General features: G+C 55.8%; 6 protein-coding genes and 1 non-coding gene across 7 annotated transcripts; 3 read left to right on the forward strand and 4 right to left on the reverse strand.

Moving 5' to 3' along the window:
• Window positions 1–3027: 3027 nt before the first annotated feature.
• INS49_014920 (uncharacterized protein) lies at window positions 3028–4233 on the reverse strand (the record flags this gene model as incomplete). The annotated part of the gene is made up of 5 exons (XM_043175608.1): window positions 3028–3166; window positions 3277–3535; window positions 3611–3664; window positions 3765–3900; window positions 4213–4233. The coding sequence occupies 5 exons, from the start codon at window positions 4231–4233 to the stop codon at window positions 3028–3030; spliced, it is 609 nt and encodes a 202-aa protein (XP_043020565.1).
• A 1275-nt stretch (window positions 4234–5508) lies between these two features.
• INS49_014921 (uncharacterized protein) lies at window positions 5509–8451 on the reverse strand (the record flags this gene model as incomplete). The annotated part of the gene is made up of 2 exons (XM_043175609.1): window positions 5509–6795; window positions 8437–8451. The coding sequence occupies 2 exons, from the start codon at window positions 8449–8451 to the stop codon at window positions 5509–5511; spliced, it is 1302 nt and encodes a 433-aa protein (XP_043020566.1).
• A 134-nt stretch (window positions 8452–8585) lies between these two features.
• Window positions 8586–9048, forward strand: INS49_014922 (uncharacterized protein; the record flags this gene model as incomplete). The annotated part of the gene is made up of 2 exons (XM_043175610.1): window positions 8586–8736; window positions 8888–9048. 2 exons carry the CDS (start codon window positions 8586–8588, stop codon window positions 9046–9048), a joined length of 312 nt encoding a protein of 103 aa, XP_043020567.1.
• A 367-nt stretch (window positions 9049–9415) lies between these two features.
• On the reverse strand, window positions 9416–10612 carry INS49_014923 (uncharacterized protein; the record flags this gene model as incomplete). The annotated part of the gene is made up of 1 exon (XM_043175611.1): window positions 9416–10612. One exon carries the CDS (start codon window positions 10610–10612, stop codon window positions 9416–9418), a length of 1197 nt encoding a protein of 398 aa, XP_043020568.1.
• A 2954-nt stretch (window positions 10613–13566) lies between these two features.
• INS49_014924 (uncharacterized protein) lies at window positions 13567–16021 on the forward strand (the record flags this gene model as incomplete). The annotated part of the gene is made up of 4 exons (XM_043175612.1): window positions 13567–14364; window positions 14422–15147; window positions 15204–15315; window positions 15387–16021. 4 exons carry the CDS (start codon window positions 13567–13569, stop codon window positions 16019–16021), a joined length of 2271 nt encoding a protein of 756 aa, XP_043020569.1.
• A 4206-nt stretch (window positions 16022–20227) lies between these two features.
• INS49_014925 (uncharacterized protein) lies at window positions 20228–24285 on the forward strand (the record flags this gene model as incomplete). Its single annotated transcript, XM_043175613.1, has 8 exons — window positions 20228–20454; window positions 20552–20607; window positions 20765–21304; window positions 21385–21655; window positions 21897–22017; window positions 22081–22428; window positions 22562–22626; window positions 22686–24285. The coding sequence occupies 8 exons, from the start codon at window positions 20228–20230 to the stop codon at window positions 24283–24285; spliced, it is 3228 nt and encodes a 1075-aa protein (XP_043020570.1).
• A 1160-nt stretch (window positions 24286–25445) lies between these two features.
• On the reverse strand, window positions 25446–25559 carry INS49_014926. Its single transcript has one exon. It is a non-coding gene; the product is annotated as a tRNA-Met (tRNA).
• Window positions 25560–26110: the final 551 nt, after the last annotated feature.

The raw sequence follows: 26110 nt of genomic DNA on the forward strand, positions 1-26110 counted from the left end.
ATTTAATAATTATAATAATTATAAGCTTTATTTATTTAATAAAACGAAGCTTTATTAAATTTTGCTAGGTTTTAAAGAAGATTTAAAAATGGGTTTGTTTTTAATAAAGTCTTATGCATAATAAACATATATTTCTTAAATAGCAATAAATATACATATAAATATTGCAGGGAATGCTACTTAGTTTATTTAATCTTTGTAATATTTACTTAGGGAGTTTAATAATGCAGGGAGGCTTAAAAAAGCAATTATTATTATATAATGTTTATTAATAAGGAAGATATAATTTTTAAATTAGGGAAATCCTTATAGGGTTGCTTTTTCTACCTTATTAATTTATAGTACTTATAACCATTAATTAGTATTAGTAAGTTTCTCATATATATAATAATTATATGGGAAGCAATTATATATTGGTGTTGTTCTGTTTAAGTTCTAAGAAGCTACGTGCCTTGGAGGGGATAACTAAAGTAGCCTTCCAAGTGACAAGGGTTGTACTTGCCAACAAGCTAGGCGAGAACGTGTCCTCTACGCTTCGGGCTTGGTTGACGAGGCACATAGGATTTGGTCTTCATAGGGCATGCTGCATACGTGCCCATTCGGACACGGTCGGACCTTCATCGCACCTACACCTATCTAGTACAATCCAAGTCTGACCGTATTGCTCCGCAAACTTGACACATACTTGGTATCCCCATTCGAATCAAGTATTGGTGTGTCCCCCCCCCCCTTCCCCCCGGCATACTTAGCGAGACTCCGACTCAAATTTATTGATTTTCCCCAATGAACGCGTCTCTCGCACACCTACATTTCCAAGGGCCAAGATCAAAGTCCAGTCTCAATTAGCGAATATTCACGTAGTCACGGCCTCGACGCTACTCAGTTCTACCCGCCGTTTTGTGAAAGGTACACCAAATGTTGACTACTCATTGTTGAGTCCTTTGAAACACTGTAGTGCGCAGTTCTCTATATGTTGGTGGGAACTTTCCTCGTCCTGACTCCGTTCGACCTGCGAGGAATAACGCCTGAGCAAGTGTGCGTAAAATAGTCAACAAGAAGGTTATGTGGCACTTGGCCTCCACTCATAATAGCCGGATCACAAAGCTTTTACGGTGCGTTCGGGTCAATAGTCAGTTGATTCGTGGTTACTTCCGTTGCAACGGTGCATAAGCTGAGGCACAAGTGGATGTGGAAGAGCGGATCTTCCTGGCACTTAGAGGAGGATCTTTGATCTACGCATTCGAAGTAGCAAAAGGGGAAAAAGCCTCGTGGCACTAACAGTCAAGTCCCATTTCTAGTGTCCTTCGAGGGCACCGAGATATCATCAGAAAATTCCAACACGAGCTCAGAGATCTTCTTGTCGAACAATAGTACGATAAGATGTATGTTACAAATGACGGAGTTCTAGGACTGCATAAGATATGGCCGATGCGCAAGGAACACCAGACCTTCAACCATGCCATGGTAATCGCGCTTTGTCGTTGTGTTTCATAGTGCATTAATCTGCTGGCAGGAACACAACATACTTGACTAGGACCTCCATGAGAGAAGCCCGCCCTGCCACGATTGTGTTTACCTGGTCGCTTGCTAATTACTGAGTGACGGTGCCACGAATCACCACACTTTTTTCACGGCCAAGACTCGGAACTTCCATGTTCCAAGTAACCATACTTAAGTGACCGAAGTATCACATACCAAGGACATCAAGCCCCTACTAGCCCAGAGATTGTCCCGCAGAGAAGAAAACACAAGCGCGCAATGTTAGGCGAGGCCTGCCACCTCTACATTAGTAGACGCCTCCAAGGAGGAAGAATACTGTGCAACGAGGTAGTCTCAACCCTGAGTATTACTGTTGTTGTATCTGTACTGGGCCGCTTGGAAGGGCGAGAACCGCGTGCAACAAATCCTGAAAGTGGACGTGATCCTCTCCAACATTAACATCCTTCCTACACAACACACGCCCAAGCTGGTATGCACCATCCATCAAGGCCTGTCGGTACGCGCAGCAGGAAGACCCTGGCCCACATGGCTGCGGTGGTGGATGGGCTGTAGAGCAGCGAGCACATTAACGAGTCCTGACTTATCTGGGCGACATATGCAAACAACATGGCAGCAGCCTTACCAATAACGAACGCGCTTGGGGCACGGGGCTGTCTAGAAGCAAAACCTCCCTTTAGCACAGCGAGCAACAATCAGTCAATTGCACACGGCCGCGGTTTGCCAGTGGCGGCCTCTTCGACCAGACACGCCAGGGCCAGGCAGGCATCGTCACCGGACGAGCCACGGTGACGGGAGGAGGAGCCGTGGCGGATGGGAGGACAACAGAAAGCGCAAGGTGGGATTTCGAGATGACCCGACGTTGGCACCCGTCACGGTTGAACCCGACGCAGAAAGAAAGACTACACCACAGCCAAGCCCTGGCAGGAACATCCTTGAATAATGATGTAGCGAAGCGCGGCCTTGACGGACAAGACAAGACGAGGTAGGTGACGGTCATTTGAGTCTTGTGATTCTTGATTTCATGAGGCGCCAGGACGGGCCGGGACATAGGCATTGCCCATCCAGGGTCCCTTCCCGATTATGTCTGCATTCTGGAGGGCCGGCGGCGCGCCGGCCCTCGATTAAAAGTATCCCCAACGACCGACCACCACCTCTCCACCAGGCTCCGACAGGGCTTCGACACGTCTTCGTTCCTCTCCTTCCTTGCGACCGTGTTGACGAGACCTAGTGACTCTCAGCTCTCAAATCGCAGGGAAGAAAAACCAATCACGTTTGCAGCACCCGGCGATCCCGAAAGTATTTGTTTTTGTTTGGACAAGATTTCATCTTTTTCTCCCAGCATGCTCATTTGTTTTGAGGTGATAAGTCCCTATCGAGGACCCAGAAGTTCGACGGGCAAGTCAGCTAAAAGTTCCCTGCTACCCGTCGCGAATGAAGATGTGATGCCCCCTGACCATTGACCACCACGCGCCGATCTAAGACCAAACGGAAAAAGCACACAAAAGAGGTTGGTTGTACGGAAGCCGTCTAGTATCCGTAAGCCTCGAGGGCCTTGACCGTCTTCTCATCGACCTTGGCGTTCTTCTTGCCCTCGGCGAGTTGTCGGCGGGCGGCCTTCTTGCGCTCGTAGTAGGCAGCGCCCTTGGCCTTCCTGCGCTCCTCCAGTCTAGATGATTGTCAGTAAAGACCCTCCCCGTTTTCCGTTGGTGTCTTGACCACGGGCTCCGGGCATTGTAGCCCAGAGCCGCGAGGATCGAGATCTCGAGCAGAACGCACCTCTCAACAACATCCTGGTACTTCCAGCCAACCTCGTGGCTCAGACGGCCGACAGTGCAGTACTTGCGGCCAGGCTGCAGCCGCAGAACGCGGAGAGCCTGGGGGACCACCATCTTCTTGACCTTGTCGTAGGGAGGGGGAACACCCTCGAAGACCTTGAGGCGCTCCAGGGCGGCGGCACCACGGGCGGTCTTGTGGGGGATCATGCCGCGGACGGTCTTGTAGAAGATACGCGAGGGAGCGCGGAAGTGGAAGGGACCTGCGAGCGGGGTCAGACATGTTGTTCGACGCGGAGACAGCATCGTCGCGTCTTATCGGAAGGGGGGATGCTCACCACCGCGGGTGGGGTTGTATCGGGTCATCTTGCGCAGGTAGGCGTGGTACTTGACTGTATCCAGATCGTCAGCATTCGTCCATGTCTCGTCTTCGTTCTGTGCCGGGTGGATCTCGATCCTGGACATGGGCCTCATGTCGAGTGGGCTACGTACGCTTAGCACGGAAGAACTCTCCGGAGATGTTCAGGGCCTCGGTGCGGACGACGACGATCTTCTGGCCGCTAAGCAGCTGCTTGGCGACAATGCTGGCCAGACGGCCCAGAAGGTGGCCCTTGCCATCGATGACGACCTATTGGAGGCAGAAGCAGTCAGTATCGCGGACTGTCGGGATGATTTGTGCGTCGTGAGGCAGTCCCCGCCGCCCAGTTCTCGGTGGTTCGTCGCATCGTCGTGTGTTCCTCCTCTTGATCCGGTGTCTTCCAGCCCCCAGAGTCCACCTCGTTTGCTTGCGGCAGCCTCGTGATGCCCTGCAACCAGTTCCATCGTATCCATCATCCCTTCCTCTTTCCGTGTCCCAGGCGGCGGTTGGCGACGTCGTGACGGGGCGGGGCCTCGTTCGGACAAAAAAAAAAAAAGCTGGGAGAGGAGGGAGTGTACTCACGACCTGCTCGAAGGAGGACATTTTGAATGTGTGTCGACGTCGTCACGAAGGGAACTGTGGAAGGGGAGACGAGGGAATCAACGTTTGCTCAGGGAAGATCTGAGCTGGCAGTTGGGTCGCCCTGTGAAGTTAGTATTCGTGTGGATGGGTTGGGATGGGTCAACACACACGCTTTCGTACCGGACTCTGGCTGTAGGTTCGGCAGGGCGAAAATTGGGAATCGACCACAACCAACTTTTCGCCCAGTCGGTTCGACGCTGTTCCGGTGTTGCTATTGGCCAGGAGGCCCCGTCGGGCTAGGGCAGGCGCGACACACGTGATTTGGGGAGGGAAGGGGCGACCGGGGGGTGGGCCGGGAGTGGACTGGCCTGCCACGGTCTGGAAACCCGCTTTTTTTCGACGACCACGGCTGCAACTGTACAATACAACATGCCCTTCCATGTCAAAATACAATGGTGATTGACTGTGATTGATTCCGCATGGCAATCGATAGTGGTCATTTAATTCTTTGCATGAAATGGCAAATTTGACTGCAGAGTTGCGACTTTGGATATTCGTACACATTTGCATATGTCCAGGCACATTTTGCTCCACAGACCTACCCAACGCCACGAGCCCTTGTTACAGTAGGAAGTGGTCGAGCGACGGGAGGGAAGTCAATAGATAAATGGATAACACACTCAAAGAGCATCCAGTGCACGTTTTCACAGTCCAATATAATGCATGCGAATCTATCAACTCCCTCCACATCGTATCATGCCCGGATTCAGCATGCTCCACTGGTGATAGGCGGATTGGCGCTGGCCGCCCACAAATCGTCTCTTCCTGCTCGCCGCCCAAGAAAAGCAAAGCTATGCTGTGTCGCTGCCTCCCGGAATCCATCCACCAGTCAAAAGTCTCAGTCTTCAAATTATTCATGACACGCGCCAACGTTGAGATGCAAGGAAAGGGGACTACCAAAGGCCACTCTCCGACACCAGCCAGATCGCCTGCATATGATGCTTTGATGTATTCCCAGCGCCGACTCCATCGGTCTTCATCATGGCTGTAAGAAGGTTGAGTTTTGGTGTTTGCTGTGCCAGACTGAACAGCCATCGAACAAGTCTATGAAAATAGCAAGCGTGTGAAATCCATAGTCTACCCACTTCCATTCAATCACCAAGATGCTTGATGCAGTCCAACCCAGGTCTAGCAAGCCCGACGGTTTGCCAACCAGGAAGAGTAGTCGATAAGCCCCAAGACTTGCTTCTATCGGCCCTGACGGAGGGCAGAGCTCTGGCTTCAAACCGGTCACGCTCAGGATCCCTTGGCGTCGTCAAGCCCCTTGAGGACGTCCTGGACCATCCGCACGAGCTCCTTCCGCTTGGCCCGCGCGTCCTCATCTCCGTTCGTCTCAACCTCGTCCAGCTTTAACAACACCTGCTGCATGACCGTCTCCGACAGCCTGCGGTGCTCATCCTCGCTCTTCTTCGGGTCCGACGGCGGGTTCGCGGTGTACTGCAAGCAGAGCGGCAGCAGCTGGGTGGTGAAGTGCGATTTTATGGTGTTGAGCTTGTCGATTGGCCCGCCCGGCGCCGCGGCCGCGCTGCCACCGGAGACGCCTGACGCCGGGGACTGCGGCCTGCTCGTGCCGGCGCCGTCATTCCTAGGGACTTCGAGGCCGCCGCTGTCGCGGGGGCTGGTGCTGCTCCTGTCCTTCTTCTTGCTCCTCCTCTTCTTGCCGCTCTTGGACTTCTTGGACCGGCCACCCTCCGCGTCCTTGGACCCCACCACGACAACTTCCTCGCTGCTCTCCGTGCTCGAGTCGTCGTCGCCGTCGGGAAGGACCACGAGGATCTCGCTGTTGTTTTTGACGCCGAACTCGCATATTGGCTCGTCGTCGATCTTCAGCTGGCGCCCCTTGTACAGCAGCTTTATCTTGCGGGCCTTGCGATCTGACAACTTCATGACCATCTGCGCCCGCTCCCGCACGTCGCCCACAAGCAGCTTGCCGTCGCCGATACTATATGCGGGGAAGTGTTCCGGGTAGGTGATGCCCTTGTTCTTGATGAGGAGAATGTCGTCCTCGTCAATCACCAGGGAGGGGCCACCGGTTGATCGTGTGTAGTGCCGGCTCCTATCCACAGGTTCTCTCTTATACTCTCTTCCTTCCACGCCGTGGTTCTCCAAGTCCTCGGACGTGATGTAGCTGTAATCGTCGTCTGTCACCGCGGGCACACCATCTCTTCCCAAGCTCGAGTTGAAGGGCGAGAGGCCACCTCGGTCACGGCCAGACGACCAGCCATACCGAGACATTTTCTTCCCGCCTGCGTCTCTGTCCTTGTCCGATCTTGAAGAGGTGGACTTTGCGTAGACAGTGGGTATCGCACCTAGTAAGACGGCGGCGGCGGCGGCGCTGCTGTAGAAGACGGTCGGGTTGACGCCTGTGGTTGACTCGATGTACTGCGAGGCGCTGTCGATGGTGGTCTGGACAGAGGGTGGCAGTTGATTGACCAGGCTGGAGGTGAGATTTGCAATGTGCCCGGCGATTTGGGCGGCACCGGAGGATGCCAGGGTGGAGGATCCGGAAGCCACCTTGGGCAACTGTTACGATGGTCCTTAAAAGGACACTGACCGGACGTCGGGAGAAGGGGTAATGGAAGGGGTTGGGCGCGAAAAAAATGCGCTCGAAAGATTTCAACCGGGAAAAGGATGGTTGGGTGCAGTGATTGGAGATGTGTTACTTGACAGTGGCGGCGAATGGTGAGATGGAGGCTGCGTGCTTGATTTCGCGCCCCAAGGCCCGTGTCGAACGAAGTTGATGCGCCCAAGTGGGGTCGATGCCGTAATGCAGAACGGCGACCCGGTTCGTGTGGCCAGGACTAGACACGTCGAGGATGCAAGATCGTGCTGGGCCGCAAGCCAATGTTGGGAGAAACTTCGCAGTGTCTGAAATCGACTGACTGCAGAGGGCAGTACTTTTGGTTGTGGTCACAAGGACAAGGTCTGCTGGGCTGATCCGGGATGCTTGATTCGGCAATCGAACACTCGAAAATGGTGTCAGTCCTTGAAGCTGGCGGTCAAAAAAAGAACGGGATGGGATGAGGCTGCGGGTTCTTGGCTCCAAAGGGAGGGGGTCAGAGCAAGCCTGGCCAGTGTAGGGTTAGGATTTTTTGCAAAGGGACCCAAGGGGGGGGGGGAGCAGTACCGCCAGTGGATGTGTGGATATTTGGGTGTTGATGGACCGCCAGAGACAACGAATATCTAAGAGGATATTAAAGCAGCAGCGTCATTGCGGTTACGTCTGGTACGCTCCCATGACTGAAGGTCGACACCTAGCTCAACACCGTCATGGTTCCTTGAAAAACACCCACATGCCATGTCTTGCTTCACCTCGAATCGACTGGCGACAGACTCCCGAGTTTCTGGGGCCAGCTGCGCGCCTGCAGCATGATCGTCGGCCTGGGGACAAGGTGTATCCAGAGCAGTCCAGACCTGAAAATCCAACCCATTGGTCGTCCCCAGCAGAAGCGCGCTGTGGACGTTTAGCCGTCTGCAGGAAAGATCATGGGAGATCAGCAGGCGAGGTGTGGTGCCGGATTAGCGCATGTTCCCATGCACGTAAGTCTTGACGGCGATCTGTGAGCGGTTCTGGTATGCGCATATTTAGTCACTATGGCAATAGTGTTACTAGAAACAACCCATCGATTATTCATCAAACTGGGCGCGAGGCGATATCCCCAAGGTCTAATAAATGCCTTTGTAGAGAGAACAGACATGTCCTCAATCAAGGCCGCTGCTGGAGTAATAGCAATTACGTCATTTCCGGTATCCGCTCCGGGGATAAAATCTGACGGGTGATGGGGCGTTGACGCCGTAAATACCGTTGAGAATGAAGAAATGCAGGCAGAAAGCTCGCCAGCGGGCAGGGGAGCATTATTTAGGAAGTTTTGAAGGGGGTGAAAGATCTCTGCTGCTTGCTTTTCTTCGGACATTAAATACAATACAGTGCAACGACCAAAGACAACCCATGTGGATCTTCATGTATGGTATTTGAGATGTTACGGTGGGGCCGAGCACGAAAATGGAGCCAGGCCTGGCTTGACAGAGCCGAGGGAACTGGAAGGGCTGATAGCTGCCGGCAGTGGATGTACCCGTTCTGTCGAGTTGACAAATCCACAAACGGTGATCCCATTGCGACTACACATTGCCTCACCTGTGTCATAGCTTCTTCCCGCCGCATACCCAAAGTACCTGCATCATTATAAAGCTTCCAGAACCCCTCCTTGCTCAACCACCCCAACGGCCCACCCGACCACGAAACAAAACCCCTCCCCAAGTAAATGTCCTTTATTCGCAGATTCTTCTCCGGATTTTCATCACCCCCAATCAGCATGGAAGCCGCAAAGACCAAGGCCCAGTCGCTCATCGACGAGAACGCCGTCATGGTGTTCTCCAAGAGCTACTGCCCCTACTGCCGCGCCAGCAAGAAGACCCTGCAGAGCGCCGGCGCCCAGTTCAAGGTGTACGAGCTGAACGAGGAGAGTCAGTACAACCCACCATTTGCCCCCGCTCTTTCCCCGTCCCTCCTTGGTGATTTGTGGTGATCTCCCCGGGAATTTTTGGGAAGGATGTGAGACACGTCAGGAGAAGTGAAGATGAAGGCTGACAGGTGGCGATCTTTGAAACGTAACAGGCGACGGCAGCGCCATCCAGGACGCCCTCGAGGAGCTCTCGGGCCAGCGCACTGTGCCCAACATCTTCTTCGGTAAGAAGCACATCGGCGGCAACTCGGACCTGGACGCGCTCGGCTCCGGCCTCAAGACGAAGCTGCAGGAGGTTGGCGCTCTTGCGTAAGGGCTATTCACTCTCGTTGTTTGCGTGGGTTATAGAGACAAGACGCGAAATATCATTGCTCTTCTGGAACAACCTGCGATTGACAGCCTTTGTGATGGACAGGAGGGCGAACCTGTGATTACTACACGATGCCCCTCGTGGGAAGGCTTTTCGGGCGAATAGATTCGATGATGCGTACACTCGAGGGACAAGATCAAGAGGATGGTTACTATCCTTGCCCGCGTGGGAGATTCCGGAACGTGCAATGTGACTGATTGTCAGACCCCGGGCTGTTTTGACCGTGACTCGGCGCGGACGTACACCGTGAACCATGTGCATGTGCATGTGATGTGGGATTGTGCAGCATCGTGACCACCAGACTCGTGGTTCACAATACTTGGGTGGCTACAGTACCGACGGGCCGCTCCACAAACTCCATGATCCCGTTGACGATACTCGTCTTCGCCTCCTCGCTCGCGACCTTCTTACCGCCGAGGTAGTTCATCCAAAGCGCCCGCGATATCCTCTCGTCCCTCACGGTGCCGATCAGCTCCCTGCCGCTGGACTTGCCCTCGTCGTACACCAGCGTGAGCTTCCCTGCCTTGTCGCGCAGCATCAGCAGCTCCTTCTTCTGAGGAACCTTGCCCCTGTTGAAGATGCGCTTGAACTCCCTCATGGCCTCGCCAAACTCCTCGTCCTTGGCCTTACCCTCGTGCGCCTGGATCGCCCTCACGAACCCGTCCCGCAGGTGGTGGAAGTCGGTGTCGCGCACGGGCACCACGCGCACCATGCTCCGCGCCGGGATGCCGGACCTGAGGAGCTCGTCCCAGATCTGCTCGCCCTCAGCGGGGTCCATCAGCCGGGCGCGCAGGTCGTCCTTCTCCGAGGCCACGAGCGTCGACGCGATCGGGCTGATCCTGCGCACCAGGTGCTGCTGCAGGTCCGCGATATCCTGCGTCGCGACGTAGAAGCCCAGCACGTAGACGTTAATGCCCAGGAACGACACGGACCGCGTGCCCAGCCCCACCAGTGTGTACTCGGTGCCGGCTGCCGCGGATGGCGGCACGATCAGCGTGGGCGCAGTGACCCCGTTCGACACCTCCGGCTGCGAGCTCGGCCGCCCGTAGTCCGGGAGCTCCACAGTCCTGGGGAACTCTTTGACGTAGCTGTTTCCCGTGGCGACGACCTCGCGGCCGTTCTCGTCGTGCTTGACCACCTTGCGCGTGGGGTCGTTGATGGGGTCGCTGGCTGGCAACGGCGAGTCGAGCTGCGTCGACCCGCCACCGCCGCCCTCCTCGCGCAGCTTCTGGCTGATCTTCCAGCTCACGTAGATGATGGATATGACGCCGGCCACCGCGCCCGCGGCGAGGGCCTGCTGCCTTGTCCGGTGGTACTCGGCGTACTTGGCGGCGAGGCGGTTGACGTTGAGGGTGTCGAGCTCGGCGCGGCGCGACGGCTTCTCGCGTGAGCTGGCCATCAGGCCCCGGCGGATCGTGTGCGAGCAGCGTGGGCAGATGGCTCCGCTGCTGCCCGAGGTGAGGAGGGGCCGCCGGGCCAAGCCGCGCGAGAGAGACTGGCGGAGCATACTGGACATATGTGGATGAGGGTTCTGGCACGCTGCCTGTCGCGGGGTGGATTAATTGGTGTGTCCCCGAGGCCGAAAGTCTCGACGGGTTCGGAAGGTGGAACGGATGGGGTCGAGGTTCTTGGCAATCCAATTGATGTATTCCCAAATGTGAGGGAAACTCGTTGCCCCGGACGGTTATGTGGCCGTACTCATTCGCCGCGAATGTGCTTTGGTTAGCTGACCTAGATGGAAGCTCGGGATGGCAAGAATGTCCCTCCCATTATCGCATATGCATGGGCTGCGCAATGCTGCAGATCTACATAATTGCGTCATTGGTTTGCGTATAGAGGGGGCCAAGTACATTGCAGGCCAGAGCACAGGGACTCGAAATCTAGCAAAGAGAAAGTTTATCTGGTCTGGTCTGATCCCCGCCCCGGTTCCACCTCGTGAGTGAGCAGCATTTGAAGATTGATTGACGGCAACATCGGCAGTGAATTCCCGGATGGCAGTCGAGCATGAGCGGCCATAACTGTTGGCCGACTCGACCAGATGGCCGCGTTCCTGCTGCTGTCTCCGTTTGTTCTATTGTGGTCGTGGCTGCATCCAGCCGGCCGGGTCTCAGCCAGACCAGACCAGCCCAGCCTTGAGAACCAATCTGCTTGCTTGTCAAGTTTGCCTGCCTCGGCGCTGATCATGTATCCAGCTGCCGTTGTCCAGGTAAGCTCTTGCTGTCTGCACAGGTTCATCTCAGAATGTAACCCCTACTCAATGCAGGCCAGACACTGCCTTCGCAAAATAGAGCAGAGAAGAGCACAAGGGCAGCTAATTATAAAGGCAGGCATTGCTTGCAATGCGTGCCGTGACAACGGTCGCTTCTGAACCCCTTTTTCCTTTCTGTCTACTAAGCCATTGAGGTCCAAGGCGACGGGTCAGGGGGAGCGCCTAAGACGAAGTTACTCCACAGCTATCACGTAGACGAGAAATGCGCTGCAAATTGCCCAAACAGCCCAAATTGCCATGCGTGTGCTTGTGTCACGTCGTTCATGCCGCCGCTTTCGTTTTGGCTTTGGCTGTGGCCCCTGATCCGGACTGTTGCTTCAAGGGGGGTGGGCTCCAAAGTGGCGACCCGCATTGTGAGACGCCGCCGCCGCAAGGAGAACGGGACTGGGGCGCTGCCGGGTTGCTGGGGGCCACAAATGCCATACCGCAAACTCCTGTCTCTGGGCTGCAGAGGATAGAGAAAGGCTTGACCGGACTTTGGCAGACGCACCTATGAGAGCGCTGTTGCTTAAGCAACCGGCACAGAGACAGCGACAACGACAGCGACCGAGACAAGCAAGGCACAGTAGCATCGTGGCCTAGTCGTGCAGTAGGCTGGCGAAAGAAGCATCTCCAAGCCAAGGTTGCTACTATTAATTGGCGGGCGCCTATAGTCAGTCCGTTCAGGCGCCGTCCGCTCCGTGTGGGCAAGCAAGCAAGCACACGATCAGGGTGTCGAAATCTGGACCGCAGCAGGGTTGGCCCAAGTCGTTGCGCGCTCGTCAGTCACGGATCGACCCGCCTGGTCTCGGCAACCCCCCAGCAGCAGCCAGCCTCGTTCACGGCTCGTTCACGGCTCGTTCTCTCTCTCTGTTTCTCTCGCTTCGGTTTACCAGACTGATTGATTACTACCCAGCTCTACCTAAGTAGGCAAGTAGGTATCCTTATATAGGCATCTTCTGCACCTTACGTCAGTGCAGTGCAGCACCACAGGCCCCTTAATAATCTAGGTGGCACGGGAGTATCAACAAGTAGAATACCCGCCTGACAGACTCGGTGATAATATTCTAGCACCTTTTCAAGTTCTGGGCTGTCTCCGTCTGCCGGCTTCTGTCTGCTCTTGCCTTTGTCATCCCAGCCGATCATCATCCCCCGTCAGACCCGCCTTCCCTCTTCGTCCGTTCCTCAGACACACCCAGACCCCCCCTCCAAAGACAGCACCAGGCCCCAATTCAACCCAAATATCTACATCCAGCCCATCCGCGCCTGCACTTGCGCCTGCACCTGCGCCTGCACTCGGCACTGGAGTTGGCTTGGCCCGACTACACCGTCACCCTTCAGCCTTCGCATCCCGAGTCCCAGGGACTTCCATGGTCAACCTCGCCCGAACTGTTTGAATGCCACATTGACTCGGCCGACATGCAGCCTGCTCGTCGTCTTTAAATACGGCCCATGACACTTCTTTGTCCAGTAATCCTGAGGGCTGTTTCATCGGCCAGTCGCGGCGTGCTCCATCGTTGAAGGAGGAGGGGGCAAAAACATCCACGACAACCAAGGTCCGTCAGCACCGGCGTCAGCTTCTTAAAGTACCTAGGTAGGTACCTACCTAGCCTGTCTCCTTCCCCTACAGCGCCTACGTGCTCTGTTGCTATGTGCTGTGTGCCATAAGGTAGTCCACACCCCTCTTGGAACAGCCTGCCTAACCTGTGCCCAACTTGGAGCCCAGCAGATCCATTTTCATCTCCATCTCCGCCTCCATCCGCCATCCACCTACCACAAACCCCGTCATCCCAATCCGCCCTGCCCCCGCCTCGACCCTCACCACACCGCACTGTCACTGTCATCTCGACCCGCCCAAGTCCAGCCCAACCAGGCCTCTCGCTCCCCGGGCCCATCCAACCCATTTGGCAATTACGTCCACCGGCCGAGGGCATCGTCCTGTGGGCACAGCAATTTATACTCTCTTAACAGTAGCGCATCCATCCGTCGTCGCATCTCGTCGCACCCGCACCCGCACCAGCACGACCATCACATTACATCCACGCCCACCCTCCCACGCACACAAACACACAAGCCTCCGCGCCACCGACTCCGACTGTCTGACCGAACCCGAGTCTGATCGTCCTCGAGGACAACCGCGAAAGCCCACCGAGTCCTCCCATCCGCCGCGGATGTTCTGACGCATCAGAACACACACTCGCCCTCAACACGCCATGTCGAGTCAACAAGCGCCTTCGCTCGACGCGATAGCGCAGGCCGAGGCTGCTGAAGCAAGTGGCAATGGCACCCCCGTGCCCGCCTCCCTGGAGGTCGAGGAGAACCAGGACTCACGATCGACTTCCTCCGCGAGCTCCCCTCAGCCGGCCGAGTACGAGGAATCGGATTTCTACCACAACGGCAACGACTCCGAGTCTTCCCTCGGTGTCCCCAACCTGCAGGACATGCAGGTCACCGATGAATACGAGTGCCTCACCCCCGTGCAGCGCCTGCCCAACGAGATACTCATCCAGATATTCGCAAAGCTGTCTGCTGCCACAGACCTGCGTCATGTCATGCTCACATGCAAGCGCTGGTCCAGGAATGCCGTCGACCTGCTATGGCACCGCCCGGCTTGCACCTCGTGGCCCAAGCACGGTCTGATCTGCAGCACTCTCAGCCTCCCCCAGCCGTACTACGCATATGCCGATTTCATCAAACGCCTCAACCTGGCTTCGCTCGCCGATGGAGTTAATGACGGCAGCGTCATGGCCCTGGCTGTCTGCAACCGCGTCGAGAGGCTGACCCTCACCAACTGCAAGGGCCTGACCGACGGCGGCCTGATCCCGCTCGTAACGAACAGCTCCCACCTCATGGCCCTGGACATCTCGGGCGACGAGGAGATCACCGAGGAGTCCATCAAGGTCATTGCCGAGCACTGCAAGCGCCTGCAGGGTCTTAACATCTCCAATTGCACAAAAATCTCCAACGAGTCCCTGGTCCTCCTCGCCCAGAACTGCAGGTATCTCAAGCGGGTATGTCCAGCCTCCGCCCAATGCCCTGGCTGACCAGTGCTAACACGAACGTCACAGCTCAAACTGAACGACTGCAGCCAGATGTCTGACGAGGCCGTCCTTGCCTTCGCCGAGCACTGCCCCAACATCCTCGAGATTGACCTGCACCAGTGCAAGCTGGTTGGCAACGCCCCTGTTACCAACCTCCTCGCAAAGGGAAATTCCCTTCGAGAGCTCCGGCTGGCAATGTGTGAGCTCGTGGACGACAGCGCCTTTCTCTCTCTTCCCCCGGGAATGGTCTTTGACCACCTCCGAATCCTCGACCTTACCTCCTGCGCCAGGGTCACCGACCATGCTGTCGAGAAGATCGTCACTGCCGCTCCTCGTCTTCGGAATCTTGTCCTTGCAAAGTGCCGCAACATTACCGACCAAGCTGTCTTCTCTATCTCAAAGCTCGGCAAGAACCTGCATTACGTCCACCTAGGTCACTGCGTGAACCTGACCGACGAAGCCGTCAAGCGTCTGGTCCACTTCTGCAACCGTATACGGTACATTGACCTGGGCTGCTGCCTGAATCTGACGGATGAATCCGTCACCAGACTGGCTGTTCTTCCGAAGCTCAAGAGGATTGGCCTCGTCAAATGCAGTAACATCACCGATGTGTCGGTCTATGCGCTTGCTAAGGCCAACCAAAGACTCCGCCAACGTAGGGACGCAGATGGAAGGAACATAGGAGAACCTTACTCGAGCGGCAGCAGTCTTGAACGAGTGCACCTTAGCTACTGCACGCAGCTCACGCTCAAGGTAAAAACCCAAAATCGAGGTTCGTGCGATCAGGTCTAATACTAACCACGACACAGAGCATTATCAAGCTTCTCAACTCCTGCCCTAGGTTGACACATCTCAGTCTCACGGGCGTACAGGCTTTCCTTAGGCAGGATCTCGAACAGTTCTGTCGCGACGCGCCACCTGGTAAGCTTTTGTACCATTCTGCATTTGACGTTGCATCTGCGCGATTCGCTGACTAACTGTGTCCCTTGCAGAGTTCACAGACCACCAGCGGAATGTGTTTTGCGTCTTCTCTGGCCAAGGCGTGTCCAATCTACGCCGCCACCTCAATACCGACTCGGCATTCGCTCACCTCCGCGACGGGACACCGACGGGATTCCCACGCCATGCTCAAGTCCCAGCCAACTACGCATCTTATGCACATCCAGGGCATGCCCACCCCGATGCAGGCTTCGACGAGCAAGAAGGGGACGTGGTTGACGACGACGACGGACTCGATGATGGAACTGAGATGGTCATCGACGCAGCACCTCTGGTTGGGCCGAATACCGGTGTTGCCGGTGCAAGTTTGGACGCCAGCATAATACCGCCCCCTCCCCCAGCACCATCTCAGGTGCCGTCGATGATGTGGCCACCACACAATCAACCTTGGGCACCAGGAGTGTCACATGCGAACGGCACTCAACCGGCAGCAGGTCCAGGGGGTCAAGCCCCTGGCTTCCAAAGCCCAGATGTGACTGATGCTATGGACATGAGCCCTGCACGGCCGAGCGCCAGCACTGCTCCGCTTCGACTAGATGGCCCCTCGGGTGCTGCACATCTAAGAGACCAGACGGACGGCAGTGATAACGGTGGCGGATCAAGTCGGAGCAGCCCTGCTGCCCCATAACAACTTCTCCTGCCCCATGCCGGATATCAATCTCGACGACCAACCTCGGCGGTCCCTTTGGACTGCTTGCTGGGCCAGCTACTTGCCGTTCGAAGCAATAGTCGCTCAGCCTCATGAGGAGGGTCTGAAGCGATAACTCGAAAAAAATACTCTCTCTCTGCAGGATAGGGTAAGCCGTATCCTGCCGGCGGATGGGTAATTATGTTCACAGGAAGACCCAATGAGCGAGATTAGCCCTGGTCCTGGCCGGAGGACAGGAATGACTGCGATTATGATACCCCAAATTTGTGTGTGAAAAAGAGGCGAGTGTGCGGCTCGCCTGGTGGGCGGCTCGCCATTGTGTGGAAAGACGGCAAATTGAATTCTTCAACATTCGCACAGAGCAGCAAATGCATCATCATAGACTGGGACACTGGTAGTGCGAGGGAATGCGCAGGAGCGCGGACGGACGGACCTTGAGAGCCTCGTCGACAGCTTGGTTTTGCCCCCGTGACGGAAAGACGCAGCATCGATGGCGGGCCGGTTGACTTTTGGTCGTTAAGCAAAGCAAAGGTGTTTAGGTTTCCATTCTGTTCGGCTTTGGCCCATTTCCCCCTTTCTTTGGCACTCACAGGCTCGCCTGCATGCATGCATGCCTGCCTGCCCAATTATTAGTTTTGTTATTTCAGTCACCTTGCATCAACATTGGTCATGGCGGATTCGGAAATTGGCAGAGATTGGTCTTCCCCTTTTGGTATTGTCCTCAACAGCGCGGTTTTGTTCTTTCTCGATTTTGGACGGTGGTAAGGAAATATGGACTTTCTTCGTCTTTTCCTTCCTAGGACTGAGCGGGCCGGAAGGGAAAAGGAATTTGTGGATGGAAAGGCGGGCTAGTCCGGCCTGACTGACCAGCCAACACGGTAAAAAGAAAGGGGAGAAGAGGATGGGTACCAGGAGGCCAGGGGGCCAAGGACAGCCCGCACTTATTGTCATTTTGGTCTGTTTGCCTGCCTGTCTGGTGAACAGTCGAGCGAAAGAACAGAGAAAGAAAGATACCATTAGAAGAATTGCATGTGCTCCCTGTCTGAGTAAGCGATCTGGCTGGCCTGGCCTGGCCTGACCACTTCTCTTCACCTGTGACTGAGTGGTGTGTTGTTGACGATGGCGAGGCTCACGGCGGCATTCGCCTGCATAGGCCTCGCATCTTCTGCCACGCGGCTCAGGGCAACGGCCGAGTGGCCGGCCCCTCTTCTCACTCCTTTGGGGGAGAGGAAGAAGCTCACCCTAGATCCATCAGTTCCTTTTCGTACCGGCTTCGGTGCGTTATAGCTGGTGGAGGAGAGGGCAATGACCATTGTCGGGTCCGGAACGTGGTGGCTGGCTGGCTGGGGTCATGCTGTGTCTCCGTGGGATGCAGGACGTGAGCTGGGGAGTGTGTAGGAGGGAGAGCGTCTCCCGTTGATGCTCTTGGACGCCTTCCATCCGGGCTGATGATCCATATCTCACAGTGATCGCCGCTGGTTCCCGAACGGGGAGAGAGGTGATGGGGAGGAGGGAAGAGGTAATGCTGTGCAACCACTTCCAGCTTTGCCCCCAACACGATAGGGAGCCGTACAGGGGTCCTCGCGACATCTTGCTGCATCTCGCTCATACCTCCACGCGCCCCCCCCCCCCGCGTGAACTGGACCGCATGTGAGTTGGGGGAAGAGGAAGGGGGGTGCCACGTCTGTGTTCGTGCTGTGGGATATGCAGCTGGACCACACGCCGATAAGACGATGCAGGCAGGGTCCTCTCTGACTCTGCGGGGAGCATGTGCATGCGGCCGGCTGGTTCCGCCAAGGAAATGTGCGTTGGCCGGCTGTGCCTCGGGGAGCGGCGTCTGGGGGTAGGAGGATGGGGATATGGAGGCGATGCTGCCAAGTCTTTCCTCTATTCAACTTACTACTGAGAGACGGGATGGCTATGCCTGCGGGTCCACTGGTCTCACCTCTACTGGTACGGCTGTTATTTTCTCTTTCTGGGTTGCGCGGCTTTGTGTTCTCTTGGTCTGTAGGCCGGACTCGGGTGGGTGGTCAGGGAGAGGGAGGAAGAGAGACAGGGCCCGTGTGCTACCTGCTCATGCAGCAATCTCCGCAAGTGACGGTGAGATGGATGTGCAGTCTGTGATGAGATTGAAGGATCTCTGGTCCACACCCAGGCATCGGGAGGTGGGAGATGGAGGTGGAGGTGGGACGCGAGGAGGCCTCTGGCTCGAGTCCGTTCTGGGAAAGCCGTGATGGAGGCAGCAAAGGGGGGTGAGATGAGGAGGCAACAGGGACAGCCTCATGCAAGCTGCACTGTGACTGACTGACTGACTGACATGGCAGCAGCACAGCAGGACAGCAGCCATGACGGTGTGTAAGACCACAGCCATCCACCCGTCCGTAATTCCCGTTGGCCAAGCCCTGGTCAAGGTCCGGGAGGGGAGCGGAAGGGGGAGAGATGAGCTCAGGCGAGAAGCCGGGACAGGTCTGCGCGCCAGCCATCCTGAATTGTTGGTGGTTCCCGCGCCAGATTCCGGATAAGCATCATGGCCTTGCTTGCAGTGCAGCAGCTTCGAGCTTGTCCCGCGCGGCTCCATTGAATATGCTCGGAGCTCGAGCTGGTGTGGGTGGGGGACGGATGACGGGCAGGGCCAGTGCAGCTGCATGTGCGGGCAAAGAGTGTGTGTGGGGGTGTGTCTGCACGATATGGTGCGGTTCCGAGTGGACGGCGCGAATCGTGGAAATGATGTCAGAAAAACAAAAAAAAAAACCATTAGCGAGCCGGCCAAGAAATCTTTGCTAGTCACGTCTCACGTTTCATGGTTCTCATAAAAGTGCAGAGTGCTAGGTAGTAGGTGGTTGGATTGGAGAGGGCTAGCCTGGTGAGGCAGTGAGGCTGTGTAAGTCAGTCAAGAGGCCGGCTTCCCCCCCCCCCTTTGTCAACCCCAGGAATCCAGATATCAGTCCCAACCCTGGCCTCCTTATCTTCTGCTATGCGCGATTTCTGACCGCTTGTTATTCCTCTACCATAAGCGGACCAGAGAGCCCATTTCAAGGCTTCCTTGGATCCCGACTCCAAATCTGCTCTTTCTATGCGGCATTTTCAAGCAACAGTGCGGAATTCCCCAGCGAGACTCAAGACTATCTCCAACACTCCCCAACATCCCACCCTCCCTAGCTCCCCTTCGCGTGACCCTGCTCGTCTCTGCTCCAACGGCCTCGATGATCCCCAGTCGCAGCCTTTGCCTGCCTGTTTCTTGGCGGCGCTCCTCCTCCTCCAACTCCCACGCCCTGCCGTGAGAAAGTTCCCCCCATATAGTGCTTTGTTTTGTCTTGTCTTCGCTTGCATCGCCACAGCAATACTCCCCTCTGGCCTGGGCAGGCGGCCTCCCGCGCGCTGCTGCTCCCCGAACTTAGACGCCGGAATGCCTATCTGGGCCGTCTGCCCTTTCCCCAGATCAGCATAGTATCAATGCACAGCAGAGATGCCACGCCTATGGCACGGTAGCATTGTAAGCCCGAGTCAAATCCAGCACACGTGCCAGTGTCCTTTGCAGATGAATGTGAATGCCCCCCCCCCCCGAGTATCAAGTTGGTTTCCGCGCCAGTCACTTGGATTGCCGCTACTCGTGCTACACATGTGATGATGGACTTGCATACTGTTTCCAGTCTCCACCGCGGGCGGTGGTGAATGCGCCAATTTCCCCTTGCTGGCGCCAACCTGAAGTATCACAGGATCCAGAAGATGGTCGAAACACGGACGAGGGAGAAACGGTCAGGTAGCCCGCACGAGAGATAGCCACATAGCTAGCCCGTTTGAGTATCTCAGGCCGGAAAGCCTTTTTTCAGCACCATCGTCACGCAGGAGCGAGAGTCGGGGGGAGCAGCAGCACTGCGCGTAATTTTGTTTCTTTGTTGGCTAATGATTACTCCATCCGCAGCTTGCATACCTTTTCCTGGCCATCTGCCTCGCCTTGCCTTGCCTTGCGTTCTCACATGCGGGCACCCCCAAGCCTCCTTGTCGTGACATGAGTAGCCTTCTCCTCCTCTTACCTCGAGTATAAAGCCCTCGCCCGGCTCCCGTAGAGTTCCCATCGACCTGCCACAGTGTCACTTACACCTTCTGCACCCTCCTTCCTCCTTCCTCCTCCTCCTGCTCCTCATGTCCTCCCCCGTCGCTCAGAGTTACAAAACATACCTCACCATGGCGGAGACCGACGAGGCCGAGACGGCCACGACGGAGCGCCTCCGCTTCAAAGACGAGGAGGAGGCTGCCGGCGGTCGCCACCACGGCCGCCGCGCCTCGATGGCAGCCAGCAGGCGGCCCCAGCTGGCCCGCTCGTCAACTGCCCTCTCGGAGGACTCCATGTCGATCCGTCCCTCGAGCAGGCGGGAGCCGACTGCAGTTTTGCCTATTCAATACCGAACCTTGTAAGCCGTTGTTGGAGGACAGCCGAGAGCAATCTGTTCTGTCTCTTATGTCTGCTTCGCTCTATCTTGTGGCGAAGCTGACTTTTTGACTATACAGATCAATTGATCTCGAGGACGCGAAGGCGAAAGATAAGAATAATGCTGCTGTTGAGGGTAAGTTTTTTCTTCTTCTTCTTCTTCTTCTTCTTCTTCTTCTTCTTCTCATAATACAGGGTGGTGAGAATAATGTTATTTGCGCCCTCCTGGGACATGTGGGAGTCGGAATTCAATTCGGAAAATGATTTGCTGATATTCCTTTCACACTTTACAGACCTCGCCGACCTGGACTGGCACACAATACCCACTCACGAGCTCACCCAGCGCCTAAATGTCTCCGATAGACACGGCCTCTCAGAAGAACAGGTCAAGCGGCGCCTCTCAAAATACGGCAGGAACGCCCCCTCCCCTCCACAGACGCACCGGCTCAAGACCATCACGGGCTACTTCTTCAAGGGCTTCGGGTCGGTGCTCCTGGTGGCGTCGATACTCGTCTTCATCGCGTGGAAGCCCCTGGGCGACCCGCCCGCGCAGGCCAACCTGGCGCTCGCCATTGTCTTGCTCGCCGTCTTCTTCATCCAGGCCGGCTTCAACATGTGGCAGGACTGGAGCTCCAGCCGCGTCATGGCCAGCATCAAGACCATGCTGCCCGACGAGTGCCGCGCCCTGCGCGACGGCGCCCAGGTTGCCCTGCCCGCGTCCGAGCTCGTCCCCGGCGATGTTCTGCTTGTCGGCGCCGGGAACAAGTTGCCTGCGGATATTAGGTTCATCAAGGTCTCTTCGGATACTAAATTCGATCGCTCCATCCTCACGGGTAAGTTGTGCCTTGCAGAAGTGGACAAACTTGAAAGACAAAAAAGAAGAGTTGTTTTCGACTGACTCTCGCGCTTTTAGGTGAATCCGTGCCATTGGCTGCCACCGTCGACTCGACGGACCCCAACTACCTTGAGACAAAAAACATCGGCCTTCAGGGAACGCATTGTGTTTCCGGTAGCTGCACTGGGGTTGTTGTGTCGACGGGGAACAAGACCGTATTCGGAAAGATTGCGAAGCTCACGAATGAGCCCAAGGTTGGGCTGTCGACTCTCGAGAAGGAGATCTTGAGCTTTGTTTGGATCATCTGCTCTATAATGCTGCTCATGATCATTATCGTGATTGTTCTCTGGTAGGTTCTGTTATCCCGGTTTGTTGGCTGGACCCTGGCTGACTGTTTTCTTCAAGGGCTGCTTGGTTACGAACGACTTATCCTGATTGGATCAATGTGCCTACACTTATTGTGGACTGTGTATCAGTGGCTGTCGCGTTCATTCCCGAAGGTGAGAACACTCTCTGCACTCGAGGACTCCCGTCTTTTTTGGTTGCCGACTTTGATGTTCTCAAGGATTGCCTGTTGCATTGACGGCCAGCTTAACGATAAGCGCAAACATGATGCGGAAGAACAAGATCTTGTGCAAATCGCTCAAGACGGTCGAGACCCTGGGCGCTGTGAGCGTCATCTGTTCTGACAAGACTGGAACACTCACTGCGGTATGTCTTGACGTCCTTCATCTCGTGTTGAAGAATGCAACTAACAGACTTGACTTCAAACAGAACAAGATGGTCGTCACAGATTGTTATGTGGGCCTCGAGAAGATGTCGGCTGACAACGTCAGAGATACCCTCATCGCAGAGCGAAACATAGACGGCAACTTTGCAGGCAATGCGATCGACCAACTGAGGACAATAGGCGGTCTCTGCAACGCCGCCGTCTTCGATGCACAGACAAGAAAGCTGCCTTTGAACGAGCGGAAGATACATGGAGACGCCACCGACACTGCCATTCTCCGGTTCTCCGAGTCTCTTGGACCCATCTCTGAGATGAAGAGATGTTGGCACACCAAGTTCGACTTGGCCTTCAACAGCAAGAACAAGTTTATGATCAGGGTTCTTAGCATGGCTGTAAGTATTATTCCCGTCCCATCTGTCATGGAGTCTCTTTTCACTCCGACAGTCATAGCAGGGTCTCGGAAGGGACCTCTAAATCCTCAGTCAGCCACCTCAACACAGCGAATATATTAACGCAATTGTGCAGCATCCCGACGGAAAGATCGATGCAATGCCACTTGACGTGGCTTCAGTGTTTGAGCCTAGTGACCTGTAAGCGCATCACTGCTCACAGATTGTGTGTGTGCACGACTGACGTTGATATTACATAGGTTGCTCACAATCAAAGGTGCTCCTGATCGACTCCTTGATAGGTGTAAATACTACATCGGAAGAACCGGGGCGTCCCACCTCATGACAGAGGCAGCTAAAGCCAAGATCGAGGAGGCACAGGCGGAATACTCAGCACGGGGCCGCCGCGTGCTCCTCCTCGCGCACAAAACGCTCTCCCGGTCCTCGTTAAAATCCTCCCCGCTGTCATCAGCATTCGAGAAGGAGATGGCAGGCCAGGCCAAGGCGGGCCTCACGCTCGTCGGCCTCGTGGCGATCCAGGACCCGCCGAGGCCCGAGATCCCGGGTGTGGTCCAAACCCTGCGTGGTGCGGGCATACGCATCTTCATGGTGACTGGCGACTTTGCCCTGACGGCCCAGGCAATCGCGGCCGAGTGCGGCATCATCACCAACGAGCCAGGGTCGGTCAAGGCCGCCGATGACCTCAGCCGCAGCCCCCTGGCGCACTCTTCCGACCTCAACGGTGGGGAAGGCCAGGCCACCAAGACGGTCCGGTTCGAGGACCAGCCGCGGCCGACGTCCATCGTCGTGGCTGGCTCAGACCTCATGGCGATGAACGAGTCGCAGTGGGACGAGCTGATCAAGTCGTACACGGAAGTCGTCTTCGCGCGCACGACACCGGAACAGAAGCTACGCATCGTGAGGGAGCTGCAATCGCGGGGCCTCGTGGTGGGCATGACGGGAGACGGCGTCAACGACGCGCCGGCGCTGCGGGCGGCGGACGTGGGAATCGCGGTCGGGTCTGGATCAGACATCGCGGTGGAGGCGGCCGACATGGTGCTGCTGGAGAGCTTCAGCAGCGTGGTGGAGGCCGTGCGCTACGGCCGCATGATGTTCGACAACCTCAAGAAGACCATCGCGTACCTCTTGCCCGCGGGCAGCTTCTCCGAGTTCTGGCCCGTCTTCACCAACGTCGCCTTCGGCCTGCCGCAGGTCCTCAGCAGCTTCCTCATGATCGTCATCTGCTGCTTCACCGACTGCCTGGCCGCCACCTCGCTGGCGTACGAGAAGCCCGAGGCCGACGTGCTGCTGCGGCCGCCCCGCGTCGTCGGCGTGGACCGCCTCGTCGACTGGAAGCTCATCGTGCAGTCGTACGGCTTCGTCGGCATCGTCGAGACGGCGTGCTCCTTCGCCATGAGCTACTGGTACCTCGAGCGCAGCGGCATCCCCTTCTCGCGCCTGTGGTTCGGCTTCGGCGACCCGGAGGGCATCGACGCGGACTACTACGCGAGCAAGCTCAACGTCGCCAGCTCCATCTACTTCATCACCCTCGTCGTCATGCAGTGGTTCAACCTCATGTCGGTCCGCACGCGCCGGCTGTCCATCTTCCAGCACCCGCCGCTCTTCAACAGGAAGACGCAGAACGTGTGGCTCTTCCCCGCCATCCTGTTCGCCCTGGTCATGGCCTTCTTCTGGCTCTACATACCGCGGTTGCAGGAGGTGCTGTCCACGGCCGCGGTCCCGGTCGAGTACTGGTTCCTGCCCATGACTTTCGGGCTGGGTATCCTCCTGATGGACGAGGGGCGCAAGTTCTTTGTGCGGAAGTCGCCCACGGGATTGATGGGTCGGTGGGCTTGGTAGTTGTATCTATAGACAACTAATCTGCCAACACTCTGCAATACTTATAGACATGAGATAGAATACTACGCCTAAGCCTTTCCATAGTGTGTATTCATGAGCAGATGGCAAGCACATCCCTTTAGTGAACATAAAAGCGCTTGAGACAACTCCCAATAGTGCTTCCGTGATAGATCATATGTGAACATGGTATCCAGTCGACACTCCAGACACAGGTCACTCCGACGAGTATTTACAGCCCTAGAGCTTAGACTGCAGACTACTCGGCCTCTCCCTTTCTCTCTCTCTTCGCCAGCCGCAATGCCGCCACACATGTCTGATTGCCCAGCCCACCACACAGGATTTGGCAGGTATTGGCCATAGAAGCAAACCCCACATGCGCCAGAGCCAGCGGTCTTGTCAACGGCTGGTCAGTCCTACAGGCTTGTGACTGATAAGGGTGCCGGACACGAACTGAGACCGAGATATGAGGACACCGATGCTTCGTTTCGGACCAATCAGTGAGGAATCGTTCTCGAACGCCCCGGCTTCAACTAGTGGGGCCATCTACCGTAGTAGGGGAGGATCAAAAAGTACGCCTGAGTCTTCTCCATATCTGGGCAATATTTGCCGTAGCGCAGGAGAATCAAGAACCGGGCGTTCTGGCAACGAAAAGAGCATCCTTCTATCAAGACGATCCTGTGTCGCACTCACCCTCACGAATTGTTCCAAAGAATTCAGGAGATTCGCACCTGCAAAAACGGACGGTACACCGGTACATCGCCAACACTAAACCACGTCAGAATTCACACATCCAACACCCACAACAGCTTACACACCTAGGTGTGTGGGTGCTGGGTGGGGGTGTGTAAATCGGCCTGGGTGATGCGCTCTAATTTGCTGTAGCTTGTCATGGGCCCGAGTGGTGTACCGGTGTACCCTCCGTTTTTGCAGGTGCGAATCTCCGTATTCATTAACAATGATTCTAGAAATAGAATGCCGTTGAGAAGCTTGTTCAAAGCAGAATTACCAATTCATTCCGACTACATATCCAGACATATCAGGACGATGCATACATTAAACAGAATGTCTTCCCGTAGAAAAATAAGGGGAAAAATGAAAAAAGAACCTCGTACATGTGTCCTCGGTGAGACTATACAACATTGTCAATCACGGTTCTCACACGGCTTCATACAGATGACCTCCTACCTTGAACTCACGACCTTCGGATATCTCACTGGTTACCCAGCGAGTCAATTCTATGAGACCGACGCTTTAACCAACTAAGCCACGAAGACGGATACATGTGAGGCCGGGGGGTTGAGAATTCCCAAGAAAGCCGTCTGGGAACTGAGCTGGCATTTCTACACCAAGCTGGGTGGATGACGCCCAGAGAAGACCTGGTCTGCCATCAGAAGGAAGTAAGCAAAGCTTTGGGCCCTCTGTCGTGAGAGTGGGCCCTCTTCTTTGGACTCGATTCCAGAGCTGCGTCGTGGACGGTGAAGGCTTGCGGCCTAGATCGAGTCAGTGAAGCGTGATGGTATAATGAGGGCTTTTGTGCGCCATCTGGAAACTGTATTTCCGGACAGGGGAGGGTCGACATAACTGATGTGAGCATACGGTGTTTGGATATGAGACTGCCTTGTCCTCATGTCATTGACAACCGAGGATCGGGACATCAGGCAAGCCACTTGGCCAGTTTCTGCCCATTTACACGACCTCCACAAGACGCAACGGCACAAGGGATCTCTTGACATGTACATCGTATCCATGGTCGATGCCATCTATTCATCTATCCCACTCGTCTCACGCCGTGAACCACATTCGCAGCTGCACCCTCCGTCCTTCC

Source organism: Diaporthe citri (assembly GCF_014595645.1).
Source record: "Diaporthe citri strain NFHF-8-4 chromosome Unknown scaffold_8, whole genome shotgun sequence".
Classification (NCBI taxonomy): Eukaryota; Fungi; Ascomycota; class Sordariomycetes; order Diaporthales; family Diaporthaceae; genus Diaporthe; species Diaporthe citri.